The sequence below is a fragment of the Scomber japonicus genome, chromosome 22 (assembly GCF_027409825.1).
Source record: "Scomber japonicus isolate fScoJap1 chromosome 22, fScoJap1.pri, whole genome shotgun sequence".
Lineage (NCBI taxonomy): Eukaryota > Metazoa > Chordata > Actinopteri > Scombriformes > Scombridae > Scomber > Scomber japonicus.
In genome coordinates, this window is record NC_070599.1 from 24,462,594 (window position 1) to 24,487,872 (window position 25,279).

Here is a 25,279-nt window from a genome sequence, read left to right on the forward strand (position 1 = left end):
GACATAAAATAAAGTTGTTTGATCAGGAGGAGATAAGAAACAAACATCTGGCATTCAGTCGCGTCAGGTACCATATATTTGCAGAAAAAGACACACCATATTTAAGACATTTACTTTCTTCCTTCATCTTACATTGAAAAGTGACCAATGTGACCAATGTGTCGGGCCTGAGCTCTTAGAGTGTGTAATTATTTGTGCTTGAACTCTATTTTGCATGTCTGGTTCTTTATTCTCTCAAAAGAACAAAATAGTTAAGTCTAGTTGTTATAAAGATGAGAATATGGTCTCTGACCTCCAGAAAATACTGTGTTGACATTTGTTATGGACTATTGCTTGGACTGAATGGACAGTGTCAAGTTATTTTATATAATGTATGGTGATATTTAATCTCCTCTGAATCTATGAACTATCAAACCAACAGGCAACTTCAAAGGGGAAGCGACATGTGTGGCGTCTTAATGCTCTTACACAGCTCTTAGGAAAAGGAAATTGTATAGTTAGTATTGGAGTGCAGCTGGCTTCTTGGTGGAGTTTATCCTAGAAAAAGAGAACTTCAGAGGAATGAGAATCTCATAAGAGTAAGAAAGAAATACTGTATATGTTTATTGTTGGAATTTAGTTAGGTTTTTGATGAAATTTACCAAATTCAGCCACAAGTTAGGAGACTGTGCTTAGTATTTGAACGAGGTTCCTTCCTCTGGCTTCAATGTAAGAGTTTACCTTAAATGTACTATCAGAAGACAGATAATCAAAAGGTAATTGCCGGAATTTGTGGGTTAAGTTTAAAAGAAAAAGGTTTATCACTGAAACTAACAATGAATTTCAAATGACTAATTGGTTTCATTGACTGATTGTTTCAGGACTAAAGCAGGGGAATAAGGAAGTATGTGCATGCTACATATTGGAAGAAGACCACTTTAGATAGGAAGCCTGTATAATTATGTGCTATTCTCATTGCATTAAAAAAACCCAGAAAACCTCTAAATATTGGAATGTTACTTCTATGCATAGAGTAATTTGCATGTTTTTATCAGAATGGGTGTCCCCTATCTCAATGTGGAATATGGCCTTTACAAACCAGAGTTATATCAGAAGTCATCCATCCATCCATCCATCCTTGAATGACCACCTTGGACAGTTTTTTTTTTATATTTGAATGCAGCCTCTTTAGAAAGTGTACATAATGTGCTTTCATAATGGAATGTGTCCTTATATCACCACATTAAAGCATGGAAAACAAACATATCTTCATATTAGCACAAAGCGCCTTTCATCCTCAAAGAATAGAAAACAGTATCTGTGCTTCATATTGGAATGTAACCTCCCTTCTTTCTTGAGCTAAACTTTTTCTTAGGAAGACCATTTGTTTTTCTGTAAGACTTTGTTACTGGAATGTATCCTCTGGCTTTACTCCCAAATCCAGAAAAGAACGAAGGATACAACAAGGCACTGTCTAGCTTCAGATTTGTTATCTCCAGCCGGGTCTGCTGACTTTGCCCGACTCTCGAGAGTGAGTGGACTTGTCAGAGAAGCTGCCACTATCGTTCCTCCGGTGGCCTTTAGAAGGAGCCTGCAAGTCTTGGAGCGGTGGGCGAGGAGGTGTCCTGATGCTCTGAGTCCTCCTCAGTGGGGAGGAGGTGGAGGAGGAGGGCGGGTTGTGTACATCTGAAGATTTGGAGGTGGTGGTGACCCTCAGTGAGCCTGCTCGGGTGAAAGGCGAGGAGGTGCCAGTTGGGGGGACAAAGGTTTTTGAGGAGGTTTTAGGGGACGAGTCTGAGCCAGAGTGGGCTGAATGAGGAGTAGCAGGTGTAAGGGTCCGTCTGAAAGAAGAAGAGGCGGTGTTTCGGGCAAAACCCGGAAGTGGAGATGATGAAGGGGTAATGGCTTTACGCAAAGGGGTGGCAGGGGCACTAACACTGCCTCCTCCTCCCGCATTTGCTGCAGCCTGACCGAGCGCCCGCAGTGTGGAGCGACACATCTTCTCCTCTGGCTGGGCTTTGGGTTTCGTTAAGGGCTTGTGGATAGATGGCCTCCTTTGCACGTCCTGTTTCTGCTCTCGGGCGAACGTGTGAGTGCCTGAAACCTTCCGGTCCTTTGCATCCTTAGGGTCCTTGTGGATGCTGGAGCGTTGGGTTGAAGGAGAAGTCGAGGGCTTCTCTCCTCGTCGGAGGGAGCTGCTGTTAAAGTTGGTGACATTCAGACTGGAGGAACCCCGCTGGTGGCCAGGAGGCTTCTCTGGAGGTTTGCTGAGGGGTGGAACACCTCGGCTAGTCCTCGAAATAGGCACCACCCGCCTCATGCCTTGATTCTCAGAGTTGGTGAGTGTTCGGACAGGTTTGCATTTGTTGGTGTTTGGGGTTGTAGGTTTAATCCCGGCTGGTCGAGCTTTAGAGGTAGCGAGGTTCTTGGTGGATGGTTTGGACAATGTTGCAGCTTCTGCCTTTCCATTTGTGGGAGGAGCTGCTTCTGGATTTTCATTAGTCGTGTGATCAGTGTCACTTTTGCTCTCTGTTGATTTCTCAGGGAGGGTTTCTACTTTTTTCTCCTCATTGTTGGAGCCCTCTGCTTCTTCTCCTTGATCAACTGGTTCTTTAGTGTCCTTAGAGGCATCTGCGGTAAGAGTTTGACTGGAAGATGGCTGCTCTGCTGGTTGCCAACTGGTGGAGGATACGGTAAGTGGTGAGTTGTCACAGCGGGAGACAGGCACTGGTTGGCTGCTGATCGGTACAGGCACTGATGTCTCGTTAGCCAGCTGAGGTTCTGAAGGCGTGTGCTTAGTTGGGGCGGAGAAAGCTTTCTCATTTCCTCCCTGATTGTCACTCGTATACTGATTCCTCTCAGTTTGTTCTAGTGTGTCGTCAGTGTGTGTGCCTTCACCAGCTGCTTCGCACACACCAGTCACACACCACACAACCACCTTGTCCTCTCGTTCATCCTCTTCATTTCTCTGTGATGAGGAAGAGCTTGTGTCAAAAACGAAGATATCATTTTTTTCTGCTTTCCCAATGTGGGAGTTAGCCTGCACCTCCTGGAGTTTGGATTTGTCTGCTCCCTCCTCGTCCAAATCTGTGATTACCATATCATCCTGACGATATCCGTAGAGACGCTGTCGGGGTGTGTTCTCGTCAAATGCTTTCAGCTCAGGAACTAGTGTACATTTCTCTAAAACCACTGACATGTTGCTGTTAGAAGCACTGTGGTTGGTTTCCTCATCACAGGTGACATTTTGTCCACTTACATCCAGATCAACTCTTGATTTTTCAGCATTGTCATTCGCTGTAGCTGTTTCCCCACTCAATCCAAAATTAGTTTGTTCTGAAGGTGTCACCTGGCTGCTAGAATCCAGAGTGAGTCGATCATTGCCATTGTTATTGTGGTCTGATTGCTGGTTCAAATCAGAGGTAGATTTGACTGTATCTCTATTTGTGGGATTGATTGCGTTAACTTGAGTCTGGGTGGAATCAAAGTTGAGGTAAGTGGTGGTTGTATGGTGTGCGTTTGTGGCGCTCGGACTTTGGGACCAAGCCAGAGGTGAAAGACTTCTGAGCCCAGGTTCAGGTGAGCCTAAGTGGAAAACTGTCCTTGCCTCTTCCGCTCCTCTCTGCTGGGTGAGTCTGTGGTCAGGGGTCGCCATTCCGAGGACCATGCTCAATTCACGATCAGCATTAATGCTTGGCGAGCTGGATGGAGATTTTCGGGAACGCCGTAAGCTCCCCGTGCGGCCCAGAGGAATGCGGGAGTTGTTGAGAGGTGAGCGAGGGTGGGACCTAGGGGACAGGAACTCCATCAGCCCGGCCTCGTCATGGCGTGACATCGCAGCCGACATGTCCGTCTCACTGCTGCAGCGCAACCTGAAAGCTCCTCCAACCTACAACAGGATCACATAGTTCAAATTCATTACTAGTCAAGCAGTTTGAGTGTATTTTTTATATCAGTGTTCATTTGTGTTTCGTCTTACCTCCTCACCCCCGGACCAGGAGTGCCTCTTCTGCTCCTCCAGCTCCTGCAACCGACGGCGACGGGCCACCTCCTTAGCCTCTCTCTCCATGTTCTCCTTTAGAAACAGACAGACAGCAGTGAGTCTTATGCAATTTCTCTTATTTTCACTTCTTAGCTGTTCTTACTTTCTTAGTCTCATTTTAACATAAGTGTAGAGGGTCTGATCTGCTGCCTCTTTTCTTTGCAATTCTAGCAAAGTAAGCAATGAGTTGTGATATAAAGCTGTTTCATGATAAAAATACCTGCTTCTAATGTGAAATAGCAGCAGAAAAAAATATTTGCTTGTTTAAATATGTGGACAAGATCAATTTTCAAAATGTTATTGACCATATACTGTATCGTGGCACATGGTTTGTGTTTTGGTGCTTTTGGAGGAACAGTTAGTGGCAGAAGCATTCACCAATAATTTCATAAGTAAATTAATCATGTCTATAAATAATGACCAATATTAACCATCTACTAAGTCTTACTATACATATCACAATACTGATATCTGCCTTAGTGTATACTGTAGTGTATATGTATTGTGTGTACCTTGACAGCATCAGTGAACCTGGAGCAGAAGGTGTGGAAGATGCTGAAGCAGTCGTCCAGTCTGAACGCGTCTCTGTCTTCACAGAAGAAGTCGATCAGCTCGCTGCCTTCCTTCTTCAGCTGCTGTCGGCTGCCGCGTAGCGAGCATAGAGCCGACGTAGCACTCTAAGAGACAGAAAAACGAGAAACATTATTATCATCCTGTGGTGGGCAGGCACACAAATCACAGGAAGGAATATAATGATGACAAGGAACAGCAAAAAATCGACAATCAAACACATATGTACAACAAGTAGTTACAAGTCCAGCCAACACAATCGGCTTGTCTTGCTATCTTTGTGAGGGCCAATGTTACTTTTTATTTCCCAGCAATACCTTCAATATGTTCAAATAACTTCTAACAATAAGAAGCAAATGAGGGATAATATCAAAAATTAAGATAATGAAAGGATTTCCAAAAGGATTCCCATACTGGTATAATCATATTTTCATTATTTGTACATCTGTGTTCGATTTCTGTGTATAATTCACAGAAAGCAAAATGGTCTACAATATTTTACTTTGAAATGATCTTAGTGAGCCTCAAAGAGCTGTTTGAGGATGAAGTTTGGTTTTGGTTTTGGTTTTAATGGTCAGGTCAGACACAGTTACCTGCAGGAAGTTGTCCAGTTGCTGCAGCAGCTCCGTGTCTCTCTGGACGCTCTTCTCGACTGAATGGGTGCGAGACGTCAGGCACTGCAGGTCAGCGTCCAGCGTTTCCAAGGAGATCCTGTGAACAAACAAACAAACAGAAAAAAAGAAGATATCATTAACAATACATCTATAAATAAGACTCTGAACAATGAATTACTTCCTTTCTGCAGTTTACACTAGTCTTCAGGTTTAGATTTGGAGGGAAATCTGCTGTAATGCTTTATACCAGCAGAGGGCGCTGTTACAAAGCAAATGACTGAGACTTGAAGTGATGAAGTGATTTCTAACCTTGCTGCAGTCTTAACATGAGTCAGCTTCAGTGGAAACTCCAACAGTTTCCCATCTTTTTTCTGCGCTTCCTGAAAGAGAGAGAGAAACATTATTTAATTTTCAGAGTTTGTATTTTATAATCCAGGGTAATGCTTTAGTTTAAGATTTAATTTTGTACATATTTCCTTGATTTAAAAAGAATATAATTGCAGGTATTTAACAGTTAATTTTTAGGACATTTGACAGAAAGGGTGGTGCAATATGGTGCAAATTATAACAAAAAAGAAAAGCTGTTTTCTGACATCTGGTGAGGCTGAACGTCATTTACTGCACCTTTAAATACCTAAATAATCATTAAGGTGTTACTAATATAAATCATGTTTTTGTTACTGACCAGAGCAACAAAATGCAGCAGGTTCATGCCCGGCTTGTTGGCCTTGGTGTCGGCCAGAGAGAGGAGGGACGACAGCTTGAAGCCCACTGCGTTTCCTGCATAACCTCCCTGCAACACACAAGAAATATGCATCAATATATAGATGTAAACTGGATGAAAACACTAAATACACCTTTCTAATTAACGGATTTCATGGCAAAAAAAATGATGGATTGCATGTTTGTTGTTTATTCTGCATCACTTTACATCTATAGTGTGTAGGTGGGACAAAAGCTGAATGTTTAATGTCATTTTTTATGCCAAATCAGTGTAATTATCAGCTTTACACTAACCTTCATATTCACACAGTCTACTCTGTGAACATCATGTGTTCAGTTGGACTTTGCTACCACAGTAATTGCGTTTACTTGTCTTGCCTAATTATTCATTATCGCTGCTTTTATTCCTTGATGCAGTCTTTAAGTCTCTCACTCACAGCATTGAGGATGTTTCCAGCCTGCAGCACCAGATGAAGAACAGCATGGAGCTCCTCACAGCACATTAACTCTGGAAGAGAGAACGAATTGGAAAAAAAAGAAAAAAGTGTTTATTTGGATCATCAGGAAGGACAGACAAATCCCAAAAAATCATCACCTGCTTGAGATGTGGAAAAGGATTTGGAGAAATGAAGAAAGAAGCAGAGACATAAAAGCATAAATAAACATCTTCACACACACACAATAAAAAGAGATAACCAGGAGTGTATAATCCTAAAATCCCTGCGTGCAGCAGAGAGTGTGAGTGCTACTGTGTGAACGGTTAGTTAACATTCATACAGTTATCACGTTCACACATATGCTCGCTAAAAATAGCAGAGGTGTTGTGTGGAGTGTGTGTGAAGTCTCATCCTGCTTATTCGTTTCTCTTCTTTCCCTTTCCTCTCCCAGTAATTAACCTAACTGTATATAAAGTAGTATAAACTAGCTAACTGTATATAAAGTAGTATAAACTAGCTAACTGTATATGAAGTAGTGTAAACTAGCTAACTGTATATAAAGTAGTGTAAACTAGCTAACTGTATATAAAGTAGTATAAACTAGCTAACTGTATATAAAGTAGCGTAAACTAGCTAACTGTATATAAAGTAGCGTAAACTAGCTAACTGTATATAAAGTGGCGTAAACTAGCTCCACCTCCTGTTGGTTTTAATTAAGTAAAGGATCTGAATACTTCTTCTATTACTGGAAACCAGAGATCACAGCAACACTGGGGGTGTCAATCAATCTATCAATCTATAAAGACGCAGTTAATAGGAAGAATGGACCGAGAACTTGAGTAGTGTTTAAACAATGGTCACGTTCCAATTTTAATATGGATTCATTGTCAGAGCCCATTGGTTCCTGCTTTAAAAATGTCACACAAATATATAGTTTTATTTTATAAAAGCAAACAGATTCAACAGTTTTAGGCCTCTGCAGACTATTGGAGGTTTTAGCAAACAAACAGGAAGAAAAAGTGCATGAGTTGAAACAATCTACAGTAATGAAAGACAGTGTGGCTCATTGAATTGTGTTTTTAAAGAGCTTGGACAACAATGGAAGAAGATGTATCAGACTTGAGATACACACACACACACACACACACAATACGTATGTAGATCACTTCAGCGTTGGTGTGATTTCTTAACAATAATCTCCTGACAAGACTTTACACGAGTTGTCGAAGCAACCGACAACAAGCAGATGTTAACTGTGAGAGCTTAAAGGCAGCGAGCAGGAAGCCGTCATTACCTTTGGTGGCAGAGCGAAGGATCTTAATGTCACGTTTCATGGCCTCACACGCCACGGGAAACTCTGTCTTCAACAGCATGGACTCAATACGGACAGAGTAGCTATAAACAGAGATAAAAATACACGATCAAGCCCAAATCAGACAGAAGAAAGGGAGCAATAGTGGGTTGAAAGTTTGATAAAAACATGATAATTAGTCTATTAATGTTTCTCCAAATTAAAACTACATTTCCCATCAACCCCCACTGTGTCACATCCTCCGACTCCCTTAAGTGAATCACATTTGGTCGTCCTTTCATTCTTTCCACCATCTGCTGTCACCAAAAACCCTGAAAATGTCAGCTGGATTTGCTGTGGAGAAGCTTTTATTCTTTCCCTGTTAGCTTCCAACACAGTGGCTGCTACTGTCAGCCTTAAGGAAGCCATATTTATATTATTTAGTGGTTTATTTAACAGGCAGTCCACATTATTATACATTACGTACATATAAAAGTGTGGAGAAAAGTCTATTTTTTGGTGGACAGATGTTACTATATCTAATGTAATAGTAAAATTTAAAATAAAAAACATGAACAATGAGGACCTGATTTAATTAACGACAGGATTAACATTTAAACTCTACATTAGAAACAAGCTTAATGTACTGTTCTCTGTGTTTCTTCAGTCATTGCTTCCCTGTTGAGCTGTGGTGGAAGTATAGTAACAAAAAGAGGGACTTCAGCACTAAAAACACTGTAACGTTGAAAGATATCTACTTGATTTGACTCATTTGGACGGCTGAAGCTTCGTATTAGTACCTGACCTCTACATTGGGCAGGTCTGGTAGCTCTGTTATACTGTTTTGCTGGCAATGGTTTAGGTCCACTAGTCTGAGGAGCCGTCATATCAGAGTCGTGTTAAGTTACTGCTGATACAAACCCAACATTTACTGCTTTAAGGCTTCACATTGCAAGCTTTGATGACAGTTGATGAGTTCATTTGGACACCTGACTGTTGTTTTAAGACAGACTTGAAACCTGAGCTGTGTCTTCTCTGGTTGAAATCCAGTGATGAACCTCCAATAAAAAGTCAGACGAGGATCTAAAACAAGACATCGCTCTGATTTTAAACTCTCACCTGTTGATCTGAATCAGCAGATACACGAAGGAGTCGGCCAATGACAGCTTAGAGACGTCGCCTCGGTACGCCTTCAACTTCTTCACCTTCAGGAAAGAAAACAGATGAAGACAATTAACATGATGACATTTGTGTGTGTGTGTGTGTGTGTGTGTGTGTGAGTGTGTGTATGTGTTACCTCATCAGTCTCAGGTAGCAGTTTCAGCAGCTCCCTCAGAGCCTCTGCCCCGTACAGCTCACCGTTACCATGGCGAATATCGTCTACTATGGCCTGATTGGACCTGGGGAGGATAATAACATTTCACATTTAATTCAATATAAATCTCTGTTTCGTATCACTGTGAACTGAGTACAGTATCTTTTACAATTAAGAGATTTTATGAACAAAAATGTTTAATCCAGCCCTAAAACGGACAACATTTCCCTCCAACAGCTGAGTTTCCAGTTAGTGAATAGTATCAGCTCTGTGTGGAACATCAGAATGTTTTTGTTAAATTGATGAAAGGAAAATTATAGGAGGGCCTGAACCCAAATCGAGATTATGGATACGGTACATGTGATCGAAGTGCTCTTCCTTCGCCGGCATTTATTGGTGGTTAATGTCTGTTTCTGGTTCACGTTGTAGCTGTCATTCATTCTCCCTCTCCCTCATGCCTGTATGCCTCTCACTGTGTTTAGTAAGCACTCGGTCTGAACATATTGACACAGTCAATACAACATGAACACATTCAGGACACTTAATGATCCCACTGCCCTCCCCCTTATATCACTTAAACACTCTCCCAGTCTGTACTGTATGTTCAGTTCCACTAGGATGCTAAACCACTGTCTGTCATATCAAGTGATATCTGACACATTTACAGTCTTTTTAGCTTCTTAGTGTTTCCCTGTTGAGCTGTGGTGGAAGTATAGCAACAAAAACAGGGACTTTGGTACTAACAACACTGTAACGTTGAAAGATATCTACTTGATTTGACTCATCTGAAGCTTCATATTAGCTTCAGATTGACTTTTAAATACATTTTGTTTCCTGTTTGAACAGCAGGAACGATCATAGAAACAATAGACCTGTTTCAATGCTCATTTAGGCTCCTGCCCTTTGAAGTAATTTGGATAACAGACGTTCAATCAAACCTGGCAGCGCTGTGACATCACACCGTCACCCAGTCACATGTCAGGAGCGCGTCCGTCCGAATTCTTGCACAACATGCCATCATAATCACATCTGTTTACCCACAACACCTTGCAATGAGGGCAAGGAGACACATCACGCCAACACCCTTTTCTGTCCGATTGTTCTATCCTTCAAACGCAGATCTATCAAAAGCATCTTCAACCTGTCGACATGTAAATTCCCCTTCCTGAAGCATTCAGCGTCCATCAGTCCAGGTCGATGGACACTTTTGAGTCAGCATACCTGATGATGAGCTACTTTTTCTTTCATTTGTCTGCAGTTTAAAAGTTATTCATTGTTTGAGTCTCTCATAAAATACCTTAAACTTCTTTAATAAAAAAAAAGCTGTTGAAATGTGATATTTAGTCCATCAAAACCTTATTTATGTCAGGTATGATACCAAAGAGCGATACTAGACTAGACCGATATTAAAGGAAGATTTCGGCAAATACACTTACATGCTTTCTTGCTATAAGTGAGATGAAACGGTTGATACTACTCTCATGTCTTTATAGTAAATATGTGGGTGCTAGTGTTATTTTAGCTCAATATAAAGGCTGGAAACAGAGAGAAACTATTCACAAAGGTAATAAAATCCACCTACAAGGACCTATAAAGCTCAATGACTCACCCTTTATAGCTTGACTGTTTCATTTGTAGAAAAAAAGTTCAATATTTTATAGGGATAGATTCATGCAAGGGGTTTCCCTGTGTCCAGTCTATATGATAGGCAAAGATAACATGGGTATAATAAAAAGGATCGTCACTGTGATCGCTTTACAGAGTTGTAAAATCTCATAGGTTCATAAACTACTCTGTGGTATATTGACAAGTAGATATTTTGGTTCTGATTTTACTGAATTGTCGTGTAATTTATTTGCCTAAAACATTCAGTCAAGACTCAATGGAGGTGAAAAGTACACGTGACTGTGTGTGTTTGCTGTCAGAGTCCCAAACAAAGCTTACCTCTTGAACTGTTTGAGGAAAATCCCAATGTTCATCCCTCTCTTTGAGTCAAGAATAGAGACCTGGTTGGTGCAGAGAGAGAGAGAAAGAGAGGTAAAGGTGAGCAGTTTGAGGTCACACAGCTTAGGTGGAAACTGTCCACACACACACACTTCACCTCCTCCCTCCACACCTTCAACAAACAGCAGCACACACACACACACACACACCTCTTCTTTAGTGTCTCTGAACGAGCTCCTGGCCTTTCCTCCTCTGCTGGGCGTTGCCTTAGCGTTCTGACTGTCGTTCTGACCAAACAGCTCCTCGATGGTCTGGACGTCGATCTGATACTGCTGCTGGACTAGGCCTTGAGTCCACACGTTGGCGCGCCCCTTCACCTTTGACACACAAACACACAAACACACACAAATGATGTACGGATGTTTGGTGTGTCTTATTATACTGAACGTGAATCAGTTGTAAGAGACTCTACCTGCTCCTCTGGTATCGTTTTCCAGAAGAAACTCCTCACCCTCTTCTTCTTCTTCAGACCTCCTGTTGGGTCTCCCAATCCAGGTAGCAACGGTGCCAGAGGAGGAGGAGGAGGAGGAAGACCAGGAGGGGGAGGAGGTGGAGGAGGAGGAGGTGGAGATGCTTTCGCCTGGTTATCGGAAAATCTCGGTTGGGAACGAGAAGGAGAAGGAGGAGACGTCGGCACAGCGAGGGCCACGTCCTGCTCACGTAGGGAGAAACCCCCCCTCTCGTTAGCCGGGGCAACGCTGGCCATCACGTGCATTCTCACGGTCGGCTGGCGGCGGGTTTGGCGGACTGGTTGGTCACCGGGCTGTTGGGTGACCATAGTGAGAGGAGGGGCGTTGAGTGTGGTGACGACATTGAAGGTATGTCATCGTGATCATTGAAGAGTCAGCGGTCAAATCCAGAGGCGAGAAGATGCTGCGAAGACATTAAGAAAAAACTAAATAAGGAAAATCCAGAAACTTTCAAGAATCTCTAGACTCTGACAGAGTTTATAGTACAGAGATGAGAGAACAATGAGTAGGAATGATACAACAACGGTCTCTGGTGGACACGAACCAGCAACCCACTGGTCGGTTGGATTGGTGCTTTAACCCTTTGTAGGTCTGCTCAACCGTTTGTGTCATGATATCTGGTCAAATAAAAGTTTAGAACAAATTAGGTCCGTAAAACATCACATTTGGGGTCAATGAGAAAAGAAATCCATGTTTTATGTTGTCATGGCCTCAAAAAGGTAGGAAAAGCAAACCATATATTTTTTATATGGGCCCTGCCTCGGTGCTACGAAGGGTTAAAAGGACAGGATCACATTTTTTCAAGTCTGTCTTAAAACAACGGTCTCGTGCCCAAATAAACACAGAATTCACCTCCAGTATATTAAGTCATTTCAAAGCTTTTCATACCAAGCAATAAAACAGTAAATGTTGGGTTTGTATCAGGAGTCACTTAACACGACTCTGACACGACGGCCCCTTGGCAGACTCCTGGAAAGCCCGCCTATCAGAACAGAGTGGGCTCATCAGGAGGAGGAGGGCCTTAAAGAGACAGGAGCTAAAACAGCCTGTTAAGAGACAGAGGCTGAACTGAGGAGCTGCATAAAGGACCTGTATAACATAACTGAGTCACGCAAAGCTACTCTAGATGGAAATAAGCATAGTAAGTCCCCTTTAAATTTAGATTTTCTTCTATATCACAAGAAGGATCTGCACTACTGTAGATGTAGAGTTAAACGTAAACTCAGACTGCAGCAGAGTGAAGAACGACTCGGAAAAACCCATTTGGCAGCCGACCACGTTGGACTCACGCTGACATTCATCTGTTTTATTCATATTAACAAATGTGTGTGTGTGTGTGTGTGTGTGTGTGTGTGTGTGTGTGTGTGTGTGTGTGTTTGTGTCACTTTCAGAAATGACTTGTAATTATATGAACGTTAATTGAACATTAATATGTGATATTAAACATTTGCTTTTGTGTCGTGTGTGTATATGTGTGTGTGTGTGTGTGTGTGTGTGTGTGACTCTTTTCTCCATTGAAACCTGCTGTTTGTTTTCTCTGAATGTTCAAACAACTCTCGCTGGCAGTTTCTTCATCATCGTCCTCCTCACACACTCAGAGTACAGTACAAAGTACAGAAGACGTTAGAAGTCTGAGTTGATCTGTTATTACTGCGGTTTTATAAAAGAGACAAAGATCCAATCAATCATCAGGTTTTAATAAATGTGCTGCTGATGGCGACATTCCTACCTGTTGATTATTTATATTACCGTAGACCAGTTTTTTCGTTTTCAACATTTCAACACAAGACAAATTTATAATAAACAGAAGAGTAGTGTTTTAAAAATACTGATTAAAGGATTTTTTTCACTCCTATCATTATTATTTGTGCCTTTTCTTGCTTTGATTTGAGATATAATCATGCCTTCAGTTCCCATAGCTTTTATTTGTGCTTAGATGAATTTATTTTTTAATAATAGTAATAATAATAATACATTATATTTATAGAGAGCTTTTAACAATACTCAAAGACTCAAACTGGCGCCATTAAAAGTAGCCACATCTGTGTGCAGTGTAGCCACAAACATAGAGACTACTATCACTGGATCACTTTGACACTGAGTTTGGGAGTGAGTCTTTTTTCTACAGTATAATATCTAAACAGATTCACGGACGTTTGTTAATGTTTCACATCAGTTATGATTATAGCCTTTAAGTCACTCTGAAACTGAAAGTGTATCATGCCAGTACCACGCTACTTCCTCCTTCCTTTAGCCACTTCTGGTAATCAGTGTTTATCTTCTTAAATATGAGAGTCATAATGGATGATTCTTAGCCTTTTTAAGCCATTTTAAGGTGGACTGCACGCACTGTGGTCACTTTTTACTATCTATTGTTATTCTCTATTGTACTTTTGTGGATTGTTTATTTTTAAATTGTAACTATTATTATACTGCTATTGTCATTTCTGTTGTTTTGCTGCTGGCTGTACCACAAATTGCCCCTCGAGGACAATAAAGATATCTTGAACTTGAACTTGAACTTAAACTTGCGAGTACAGTGTGTTATGGTGTAGGGCTGCAACTACTGATACTTTCCATTATTGGCTAAACTCTTGATTAATTGAAACTTTAAGTGTTCGTTCATAATCATTAACACACACACACAATGTCGGCAAATTATCAATTAACAGAATTTACTGTCAATCCGTTACTCACCATAGTAACACAGTGATGAACATATTCAGTCTACCTACAGATATTTTTATCTGATCTAAATAGGGCTGGGCGATATATCGAGTATACTCGATGTATCGCGGCTTGTTCTCTGTGGGATGTAGAAAATGACTATATCGTGAATATTCGAGTATACATTCAATTTACACGCAGTTTGTTTTTAGTCGCGGCCCGTTGAACTACAGGTTTCTGTCACTCTCTCATCTCTCCGCACAGAGAGATAAAACAAGCGCACCTAGTTACGTACATCACATTCTGTTGTGCGTGCAACGTCACATGCCCGGCAGCATGTAGCAGCAGTAGCAGCGATCTCAGGTCGCGGGAGCAGCAGGTGATATTGACAAGTGGAGGAGGGAGATTAATTCCCAAAAAAAACAATTCAGGATCCATCATCTGGTGGTGGTTTGGGTACAAGAGGGAGGACGTTGAACAACAAACCGTAATATGTAAAGTACGCCATAAAAGCGTCACCACAAAAGCTGGTAGTACAACAAAGTTATATCACCATGTGTGCTTGAAACTCTGCAAGAGCTCATCTCCGGCCAGTGACATATTGAAGAAAGCACTGACGCAACTGAGTCTAGCGTCTGAGTCTAGCGTCTTCTTTTTCCAGAACAGCAATACGACTAAAACAGTCAAAAACAGAAGGAGATAACGTCCGCAGTAACACACCACACAGAGAAAGACATGGCCCCAGTGAGTGTGGTTAAAAGCCCGGATTCAGAAAGATCATCGACACATTTGATATAATCTACCTAGCAGAGACCTAGCAGCTCTACCTTTATATGCTAGTTGCATTATGCACAAAATGTGCACTTTAATTTAGTGTTATTTTGACGTGTCATATTAGTTACATCATGCATAAAAGACACTTTATTTGTTTTGAAATGACATGTTTGTGCCACTGCTTAATAGCTGTTTAATAAATACAGTTTTGATGAATTTGTTTAGTTGTGATTTACGCTTTTGGCATGAATGTTTAAAATCAGCATATATTAATGCAGTATGAACAATGTTTTAACGTAGAAACGTAGAATCATCATACTGGTATGATTGTATGCATCAAAGTGTTAATTCAAGGCTAAGGCAAAATATCGAGATATATATCGTGTATCGTGACATGGCTCAAAAATATCGGGATATTAGTAAAAGGCCATATCGCCCAGCCCTAGATCTAAAGATATATTTTCTCATGGTGTATTTTTTGAACAAACCCCAAAAAACATCCACAGTAACATGTAATAACAGCTTTCCTGCTTTGTTTACTCCCTTCAGCACAAGAAGACACCAGGAAATCCATATATGGCTCCTGTTGCCTTCGGACTGAGTCCCTGCACTGCTAAATTATTCAACACACACACACACACACACACACACACACACACACACACATACACACACACATACACACACACACACACACACACACACACACACACACACACACACACACCACACACACACACACACACACACACACACACACACACACACACACACACACACACACACACACACACACACACACACACACACACACACACACACACACACACACACACATACACACACACACACACACACACACACACACACACACACACACACACACACACACACACACACACACACACACACACACACACACACACACACACACGCAAACAGTCCCCTGTGTGAAGTTCTGGATACATGTCGACAAAGATATACACTTCCTGCTGATGAATTAAAGATGTGTGTGTGAGCGCGTTACATAACCTAATCTCACGTCTCCGTTTGATCGCTCGATTTCTTCCATCAAACTTGACACTTAAAATCGTGCTAACAACCTGGCCTTCCCAGCGTGTGTGTGTGTGTGTGTGTGTGTGAGCGTGTGTGTGTGTGTGTGTGTGTGTGTGTGTGCGCGCGTTTTTGTTACGACTTGGGGACCATTTCCGCTTATAAACACCAACTTTGTCAGGACAAGTCGTCGTCATGGCGACCAAAACACTGTCCTAATGAGGCAAAACCTAATTTCTGAAGTCCTGGTTAAAGTTAGTGTTTGGATTAGGCCGACATCAATGAATGGACATCAATGCAATGTGTGTGTGTGTGTGTGTGTGTGTGTGTGTGTGTGTGTGTGTGTGTGTGTGTGTGTGTGTGTGTCTGCAGTAGTGAGTTACTGCTGCGATAAGGTTCAGGCCTGTACTGACCTGATTAGCGCTGATCTATTTATTTAGGTGGGGAAAGACAAACATGACGTTACATTTATATTAAACCTCTCGTGTGTCTGCTGATACATTTGACGCACATCTTGTTCACAAAGCAGCTGTTACACAAGTACAAATGTTTCTAAATTAATTCAAATGCACTAATATTACCCTGCAAGTCCAATATAATGCATCGTAATACGCATTCATTTGTTTTTGCGTTATTGGCAGGCATAGTAGAGCTTAACAGTAACACAACCACATCTATTATGTATTAGTTTGAAGCAGTGGGAGAATAGAAACATCTTGAATTCTTTAAAATATATATATTTAGATTAATTTTTAATAAGTATTCAACAGAAAAAGGTTGAACTGTCAATTTTCATTATAACAAGAGCACAATGGAGGTTCTTTATTTATTTTAGAAAGGGAGGAAGGAAGGGAGGGAGGAAGGAAGGAGGGAGGAAGGAGGGAGGAAAGGAAAGAAGGAGGGAGGAAGGAGGGAGGAAAGGAAGGAAGGAAGGAAGGAAGGGAGGAAGGAAGGGAGGAAGGAAGGAAGGAAGGGAGGAAGGAAGGGAGGAAAGAAGGAACAGTTAAAACAGATGGGATCAATTTGACCCGGGAGGACGACAGGAGGGTTAAAAAAAACTTTTGTTAGCAACTTGTGCAAATAATGTGTAAAAACTGAATTTGCAATGGAGTGTGTGTGTGTGTGTGTGTGTGTGTGTGTGTGTGTGTGTGTGTGTGTGTTGTGTGTTTCAGATGCCAGAGCTGGGGTTGCCATGCGCTACCGTGGCAACCGGTCCGAGTGCTACTGGGCGTTGTGGTAACAGACCCGGTTACAAACAATGACAGTTTGTTTACTTGGCACACAGCGAAATCGGGGTCACCGTGTTTTTGTGTGTGTGTGTGTTCCCCTGCATGTGTGTGTGTGTGTGTGTGTGTGTGTGTGTGTGTGTGTGTGTGTGTGTGTGTGTGTGTCAGATTATTGATATCATCCCCTTAATCATCCTCAGAAGTTTAAAAGTCTTGACGTAAACAAAAGCTCATTCAAACTGGAGATGACATCATCCAATCACGCGACTCCCAGTGTAAAAATAGACCGGGGCCAAATCGCTGACCCGGTTCACACGAAGGGCCCCGATTGGCTGACGGGGTCGCAGGGTTAACGAGGAGTCAGAGTGAACGAGACGCAGTGATGGGTGAACTCAGTTTGATGAATGTATTACTGCTGCTGCCAACTATGACTGCTACTGCTAACTTATACTACTGCTACTGGTACTAATACTACTACTACTACTGCTAATACTACTACAACTACTGCTGTCAACTATGGCTGCTACTGCTAACTTATACTACAGCAACTGACACTACTACTACTACTACTAACTACTGCTAATACTACTACTGGTACTAGTACTACAACTGCTACTACTGATGCTAATACTATAGTCAACTATGGCTGCTACTGCTAACTTATAGTATGACTACTGACACTACTACTACTAACTACTGCTACCAATACTACTACTGCTACTAATACTACTACAACTACAGTCAACTATGGCTGCTACTGCTAACTTCCACTACAGCTACTGACACTACTAATACTAATACTACTGCTGCTGGTACTAATACTACTACTGCTACTAATACTACTACTGCTGCCAACTAATACTGCTACGGATGCTAATACTACTACTATAGTCAACTATAGCTGGTACTGCTAACTTACACTATAGCTACTGACACTACTAATACTGCTGCTAATACTACTGCTGCTAATACTACTGCTACTGCTGCTAACTTATACTATGACGACTGATACTATTACTATTGCTGGTACTAATACTACTACTAATACTGCTGATGCTAATACTACTGCTGCTAATACTACTACTGCTACTACTAGTACTGATGCTAATCCTACTGCCGTCAATTATGGCTACTGCTAACTTATACTACGATGACTGATACTAATACTACTGCTGCTGCAAACTAATATACTGCTGACTAATACAACCACTACTACCAACAAATACTACTACTACTGCCAATTAATATTACTACTACTACTACTAACTTATGCTACGACTCCTGCCACTAATACTACTGCTGGTGCTTCTTTATTTTCTTTTAATGATTGTGGCGCCATGACGACTGAGTAGTATTGTGTGAGTATCCAACACCTGATACGTCTTAATCCTTTATGCTCTAGATCTGCATTATTGTTCAAGAACTATAAGAAAGATATCAATAAACCACAGTGCTGCACATGTTGCTTCACTTGCTAGCAGATCAACACATTGATAATTGCAAGTCAAATCTATAAAGTAAAGGATCTGAACACATTAAGTGACTCTGAACGGCTTTGGTTGACTCAGGCTAAAGGCTGTTGATGTGGCTCGGCCTCAAATGCACGCTGCGACATTAAAGTCTACTCATTCAGAAAAGGAAACTTCTAATTTGCCCGAGCTGTGCCTTTGTGTGCGTTTGACAAGCTGACTGCGCACTTGCCAGTTATCTTTTCTCAGCCGACCCAATTATGATCCCTCCATACGTCCATCTCTTGCATTTTTTGCTCCACATTCCTACAGTGTCGGCCCTGACCTCAATACAGAGAGAGAGAGAGAGAGAGAGAGAGAGAGAGAGAGAGAGAGAGAGAGAGAGAGTGAGAGGAGAAGAGAGACCGCAGCTCTCAATCATGAGATGTGAGAAAATGAAGTGACGACTCGTGAAAGACGAGTGGTGAAAAAACAGTCAAAGAGTGAATGAGTAACTGACAGTGACAGTGCATGACAAAACTCAGATCCACCATGAAAAATCCCTCCTTTCTTCTTCCTCCTCCTCCTCCTCCTCCTCCTCCTCCTCCTCCTCCCTCTGTTTTCTCTTGTCATAATCTTTCTAACTAACTGGCTGCTTTAGACACATCAGAGTTTTAGAGGATGACATGAAGCACTGTCAGCTGTGTGTTTCTCTCATGAAGGAACATTATAGAGAAACAGCCTGTTAGAGCAGGGGTGTCAAGCATACGGCCCGTCGAGGGGTCCAATCCGGCCCACTTTCCTTATTCCTCCCTTCCTTCCTTTATGTCTTCTTTTTTCTTCCTTCCTTCCTTTCTTCCTTCCTTCCTTCCTTCTTGTCTTCTTTTTCTTCCTTCTTTCCTTCCTTCCTGTCTTATTTTCCTTCCTTCATTCCTTCCTTCCTGTCTTCTTTTTCTTCCTTCTTTCCTTTCTTCCTTCCTTCCTTCCTTCCTTCCTGTCTTATTTTCCTTCCTTCCTTCCTTCCTTCCTTCCTTCCTATCTTATTTTCCTTCCTTCCTTCCTTCCTTCTTTCCTTCTTTCCTTCCTTCCTATCTTATTTTCCTTCCTTCCTTCCTTCCTTCCTGTCTTATTTTCCTTCCTTCCTTCCTTCCTTCCTTCCTGTCTTCTTTTTCTTCCTTCTTTCCTTCCTTCCTTCCTCCCTTCCTTCTTTCTTTCCCTCCATCTTTTTAATGATCCGGCCCACATAAGATCAAATTGGTCTGTATGTGGCCCTTAAATGAAAATGAGTTTGACACAAATGTGTTAGAGGATAATAATAAGAGAGAGCCGGTTGGACAGGATTGTGGTTTCTCTGTCGATCGGTAATTCAGCACGGTTGGAAATTAAAACCATGCAGGCAGGTAAAAAATTAACTTTACAGGTTACACTGTGGTGAAAGAAGTGAAATCTGGGAATTCAGTCATGAGATATTTCGTATGTTCCTGTTGCGGAAGTAAAAATTCCTTCTATTATATCCGTAGACAACATTACCTGCCTCACTGTTTGAGCACCAACACTTCTAGTTTAACAGTCTATAGCAGGGGGGTCAAACTCATTTTCATTTAAGGGCCACATACAGACCAATTTGATCTCATGTGGGCCGGATCATTAAAAAGATGAAAGGAAGGAAGGAAGGAAGGAAGGAAGGAAATAAAGAAATAAGAAGGGAAGGAAGGAAAGACAGGCAAAAGGAAGGAGGGAAGATAGGTAGGAAAGAGAGATAAGTGAAGGACAGACAGACAGGAGGGAAGGAAAGAAGGAAGAAAGGATGGAAGGACAGATGGAAGGAAGGAATGGAGGAAGGAAGAAAGGAAGGAAGGACAGACAGAAGGAAGGAAAGGAGGAAGGAAGGAACGAAGAAAGGAAAAAAGGAAGGTAGGAAGGACAGATGGAAAGAAGGAAAAGAACACAAGGTGGCAAGTGGGCCGGATCGCACCCCTCGGCGGGCCGTATCTGGCCCACGGGCCGTATGTTTGACACCCCTGATCTATAGTATAAAAGATTAACAGCTGTGTCAAAAAACATCTGTGTCATTAGTGAAAAGACTGAGATAAATCTAGACGACATATTGGCTGGTCCGAACCGTTTCAAGCCCCGATGAGAAACCTGGTTATTTATATCCATGTTCATCCACGTTTCTAATCATCTGTTTACTGTTGTGTCTGATTTCTCGACCATCTCAACCGCCACCTGTTCAGTACCAGCAGAGGAACCTACTGTAGATCTGATGGAGTCCTCCAGGTAGCATATCCAGGTTTCTGAAACCTCAATAAGATATGTACATGTGTAAAACGGCCCCCAGGTTACTCCAAAAAACCCCAATCATGATCTGGATACTGGTTCATCCACGTTTCTAATCATCTGTTTAAAGGTGTGTTTGATTTCTCAACCATCCTCAACCTCCACCTGTTCAGTACCAGCAGAGGAACCTGGATCTGATGGAGTACTTCAGGTAGCATGTCCAGGCCTGGTTATGTTTTCCAGGTGTAAAACACAACCAGGTTACTCTCAAAAACCCCAATCATGATCTGGGTACATATTCATCCAGGTTTATCATCATCTGTTTAACGGTGTGTTTGATTTCTCGACCATCCTCAGCCGCCACATGTTCAATACCAGCAGAGGAACCTGGATCTGATGGAGTACTCCAGGTAGCATATCCAGGTTTCTGACACCTCAATATGATATGTACATGTGTAAAACGGCCCCCAGGTTACTCCAAAAACCCCCAATCATGATCTGGATACTGGTTCATATGTAAACCTAGTCACTGTGTTAGAAGGCTAGAGTTAGCAAATAAACACTTAACGTCCTCCCACTGTTAACAAATGTGAATTTCACTTTGGTTTTTATAGCCTCGAGCTAAAGTTGGCAGAGCTGGTTTATGGGGACACGAACCAAGGCTCAAGAGTTTAATTTGGATTTAGCTTCTTTGAACAATGAACTTTGGCTGATATATGACATGTTTTAATCTAACTGAGATTTTATTGGAAAATGTTCACAGGAAACAAATCCTCCACACTAGACTGTACAGCTCAGAAAAACCAAACTACAAAATAATAAAACAATGTACTTAAAATAACAATAATTCCACATATAAACTAAAATAGCCTCCATTAAACAGAATTCATCCAATGTATTTTAACAGTTCACCAACGGAGCCTGCACTACATCCTCACTCATAGAGCTGGACTGGGAAACCAACATGGCCTCCAGTGAAAGTGTACAATAAAACTCTCACACACACAAAAAAAGTCACCACAAACCAGTTTGAGAAATAATACACTGACAAATATTTACAGTACAAATTAATCTGACCTCTCGGGGGAGGACACACACACACACACACACACACACACACACACAGGTAACACAGCATACACACACACACACACACACACACACACACACACACACAGGTAACACAGCATACAAAGCTTTTTACTGAACAAATAACATATGCGTACACTCTGTCTCTATCTCTCTCTCTCTCTCTCTCTCTCTCTCTCACACACACACACACACACACACACACACCTGTATGATGCTGATGATGATGACTAAGCCTCTGCTACCCGCTCTGACTCATGCTGACTGAAAAGTTATTATTGTACGACATGATTAATGAAACAAAGATCATCTGAAAGTGACATCAGCCCCAGGTTTTCTAACTTTCTCCACATTCATCTCATAGAAGATAAGAAGCTTCATTTTTATCAATCTATGTACATATTTTACGGGCCTATCAACTAACAACCAACCAAACAGCAACCAACATCCCTCCAGGGCAGGAAGGGGAAACTTCTACCACCTGCAGAAGTTTTTAAATGATTCAGCAGGTGTGCTTCGGACACAGAGGAAGGTGAGTGAGGTGAGCAGACCAATGAAGGACTCTGTGGAGATCAGTGAAACCACCATCAATTTAATGCAAAACCACTTTTACAAGTCCAAACACTTAGAGAGAGTTTCCAGATACAGAGAGATCACCTCAATAGACACTGATGTCCTGCAATAAAGGCACAAAGTTGACTCAGAGGTGGTTTCCCGTAGGTATAACCGGTACAAAAAGATTCTGATACCAAACCTCCACTGCTGACATCACCACCAGCCATGTAATGCTTTTTCCAAAATGCTGCAGCTATCAATTTTAGGGTTTCTCCAGTGACTCGGCGGAAAAACTCTGCATTTTTATGTAACACTGAGGGAAAGTTTTGGATCCAACATTTTGGTTAGACAGGACAAAATAAGTGCCGGTTTGCTGGACTAGCGAGACACCCAGACCCCCGTCTCTAATCCCCGGCGGTTGACACTGAGGTTGAGTTCAGATAGTTTCCAGCCCGGAGACGAACGTCAGCACAGATCCTCCGTCACTGAGACTGTTTTCCACACATCCAGTTTGAGTTCCTGCAGGTGGTTTACTGTGGCTGTTTTTACCACGATTATTAAAAGAGAATAAATAAATAAAATCCTCTACTGTAGGAAAGAACTCATAGTCTGAAAGTCGTAAAGAGGACATACTCTTCATATTTCCAGGTCTATATTTATATCCTGGGGCTCTACTGGAATATCTTTGATTTACAGACCTCCTTATTTATCTTATACTGGTCCTTTATGCAGCTCAGTTCAGCGTCTGTCTGAAACCGGCAGTTTTAGCTCCTGTCTCGATTAGTCTCCTCAGTTCTAATTGACCAACTTCTTGGGTTTTACTTCTTTTTCTTGGTTTTTACTCAAAATAGAAACTTCTCAAATACATCTATACAGTTTGGAGCCCGAATCAGATCTGAAATACTCAAGTGGACAACGTGAACAACACATGAAACAACCTTAATAACAAAGAATGCCAACGGACGTCCGTTTGTCAGCATGTGCGAACAATCTGATGCCATCATGAGGAGGAAGTGGAGTTAATCAGAATATCACAATATTCTTGATCAAACGCCTCAATATCGATATTTTGACAACATATTCATCAGTAATTTGGATATAATGACAAAGTGGATAAAGGCAGAAATTCACGATATCGATATAATATCAATTTATTGCCCAGCCCTAGATGAAGCCCTGACTTTTGAGGTTCATTCACCTCAAGTTTTGGATCTTTGACCATGTTTAATATCTGATATCACAACAGAAATCACAAAAAGCAGAGTATGTCCCTGTTTTAAAACATCAAATTGAAAAGCATCACTTCCAGCTACCAGAGGAAGTTAGATTCAACCATCAGCAGTCATTACTAAAACATCATTTACACCTTTCGAGCACAGAAACGTCTGGCTAACAACCTGACAGCATCGTGTTGAAGCCGTTGCTGGAGGGCTAAATTAGACAAACACAGAGGAAAATGCTCCAGACACCAACACATGAGTCACAGCTGCCTTTTTTTTTAAAGCCTTTTACCCCCCTTTTTTCTCTTGTGATTTCTTTAGGTTTACAGGCTGGTTTGTTGCTCAGCAGTCTGACAGATTAGCTCTCGCACTTTCTCCAGCAGTGACAGATCTACTGACGCCTCAGTTTGAGGATTACAGCAGCAGGTCAGCAGACCACACTGTCAAGATTGAATATCCAGACACTGAAAACGGCATACATTTCCAGAAACCATCCTGACATCATCTTATAGGATTAGATACAAAAATGTATCCCAGAAATGATCCAGAACATCCCAACATCCCTAGAGAATATGCAAGAAACCAACTGAAAGAAATCACAGACACAACCTAGAAACTACTTTTACTTCACGACAGGAAACAGGTTGACTTTTCTAGAACTTATTCTCATTACCAATTATATCAATGTATGAAATATGTTCTTGATAAATTGGTTTATTGTTTGGTCCATGAGATGTTAGAAAATGTTGATTACAGTTTCCCAAATCTCAATGCAACCAGGGCCAGGTATCGTTTAAAAATTAACAGTACCAAGAACCATTAAAGTGATTCTGACACCAGCTGAGTCCTTCATTAGATTCCCATTAACACTACTACGTGTAGTGTAGACTCACTTTAGAGCGTTTAGGAGGCATCTTAACTAACGCTAACTCAACTTCACCACGACTTCACCACCACAGATGGGTCGTAGCTGCTGTGGCAGTGGACCAATCACATGATGCATTAAACCGAAGAATGCTTGCGTTGATTGGCTCTGAGTCCGTACAAATAGTCATATGTTCTAGCTCTGGGTGTAAAAAGGTCGATTGCAGGTATCGTTAGACAGGAGATGTTTCGATACTACTTGGTATCGATTTATTTCGGTCGATACCTTAGACGTATTAAGTTACTCTCACAGAAGACTAAAGAAACCAGATAATATTCACATTTGAGACGCTGGAATCAGAGAATATACCTTCTTTTCTTAACAAAAATGATTAATCGCTTCTTAAAATCATTGGCAACTAATCGATTAATCAACGAATCATTGCAGCTGTACACTTTAAAAAGAAAGCAGTGTCTAAATCTACCAAAGCAAAGTCACATCTAAAAAGGTAAAATTTGGGCTTTTTGCTGAAGAAATGACTAAAATGATGATTTGATCATCAAAAAAAGCTCTTGACTGATAAATAGAGATAGATAGATTTCTAGGCTTTAAAACAATTCATTAGGAAAGGGTTAAAGAAAGTATCCACAGATTCTA

At 41.4% G+C, this 25,279-nt stretch overlaps 1 protein-coding gene across 1 annotated transcript; it reads right to left on the minus strand.

The window, feature by feature from the left end:
* Positions 1–227: 227 nt before the first annotated feature.
* On the minus strand, positions 228–11,848 carry LOC128384047 (FH2 domain-containing protein 1-like). Its single transcript, XM_053343621.1, has 13 exons — positions 11,388–11,848; positions 11,125–11,292; positions 10,916–10,977; positions 8,954–9,056; positions 8,776–8,861; positions 7,660–7,760; positions 6,366–6,436; positions 5,891–5,998; positions 5,515–5,585; positions 5,185–5,302; positions 4,534–4,698; positions 3,959–4,054; positions 228–3,868 (listed from the first exon to the last, which is right to left on the minus strand). The coding sequence occupies exons 1-13, from the start codon at positions 11,751–11,753 to the stop codon at positions 1,469–1,471; spliced, it is 3,915 nt and encodes a 1,304-aa protein (XP_053199596.1). The 5' UTR covers positions 11,754–11,848; the 3' UTR covers positions 228–1,468.
* Between the last annotated feature and the right edge of the window lie 13,431 nt (positions 11,849–25,279).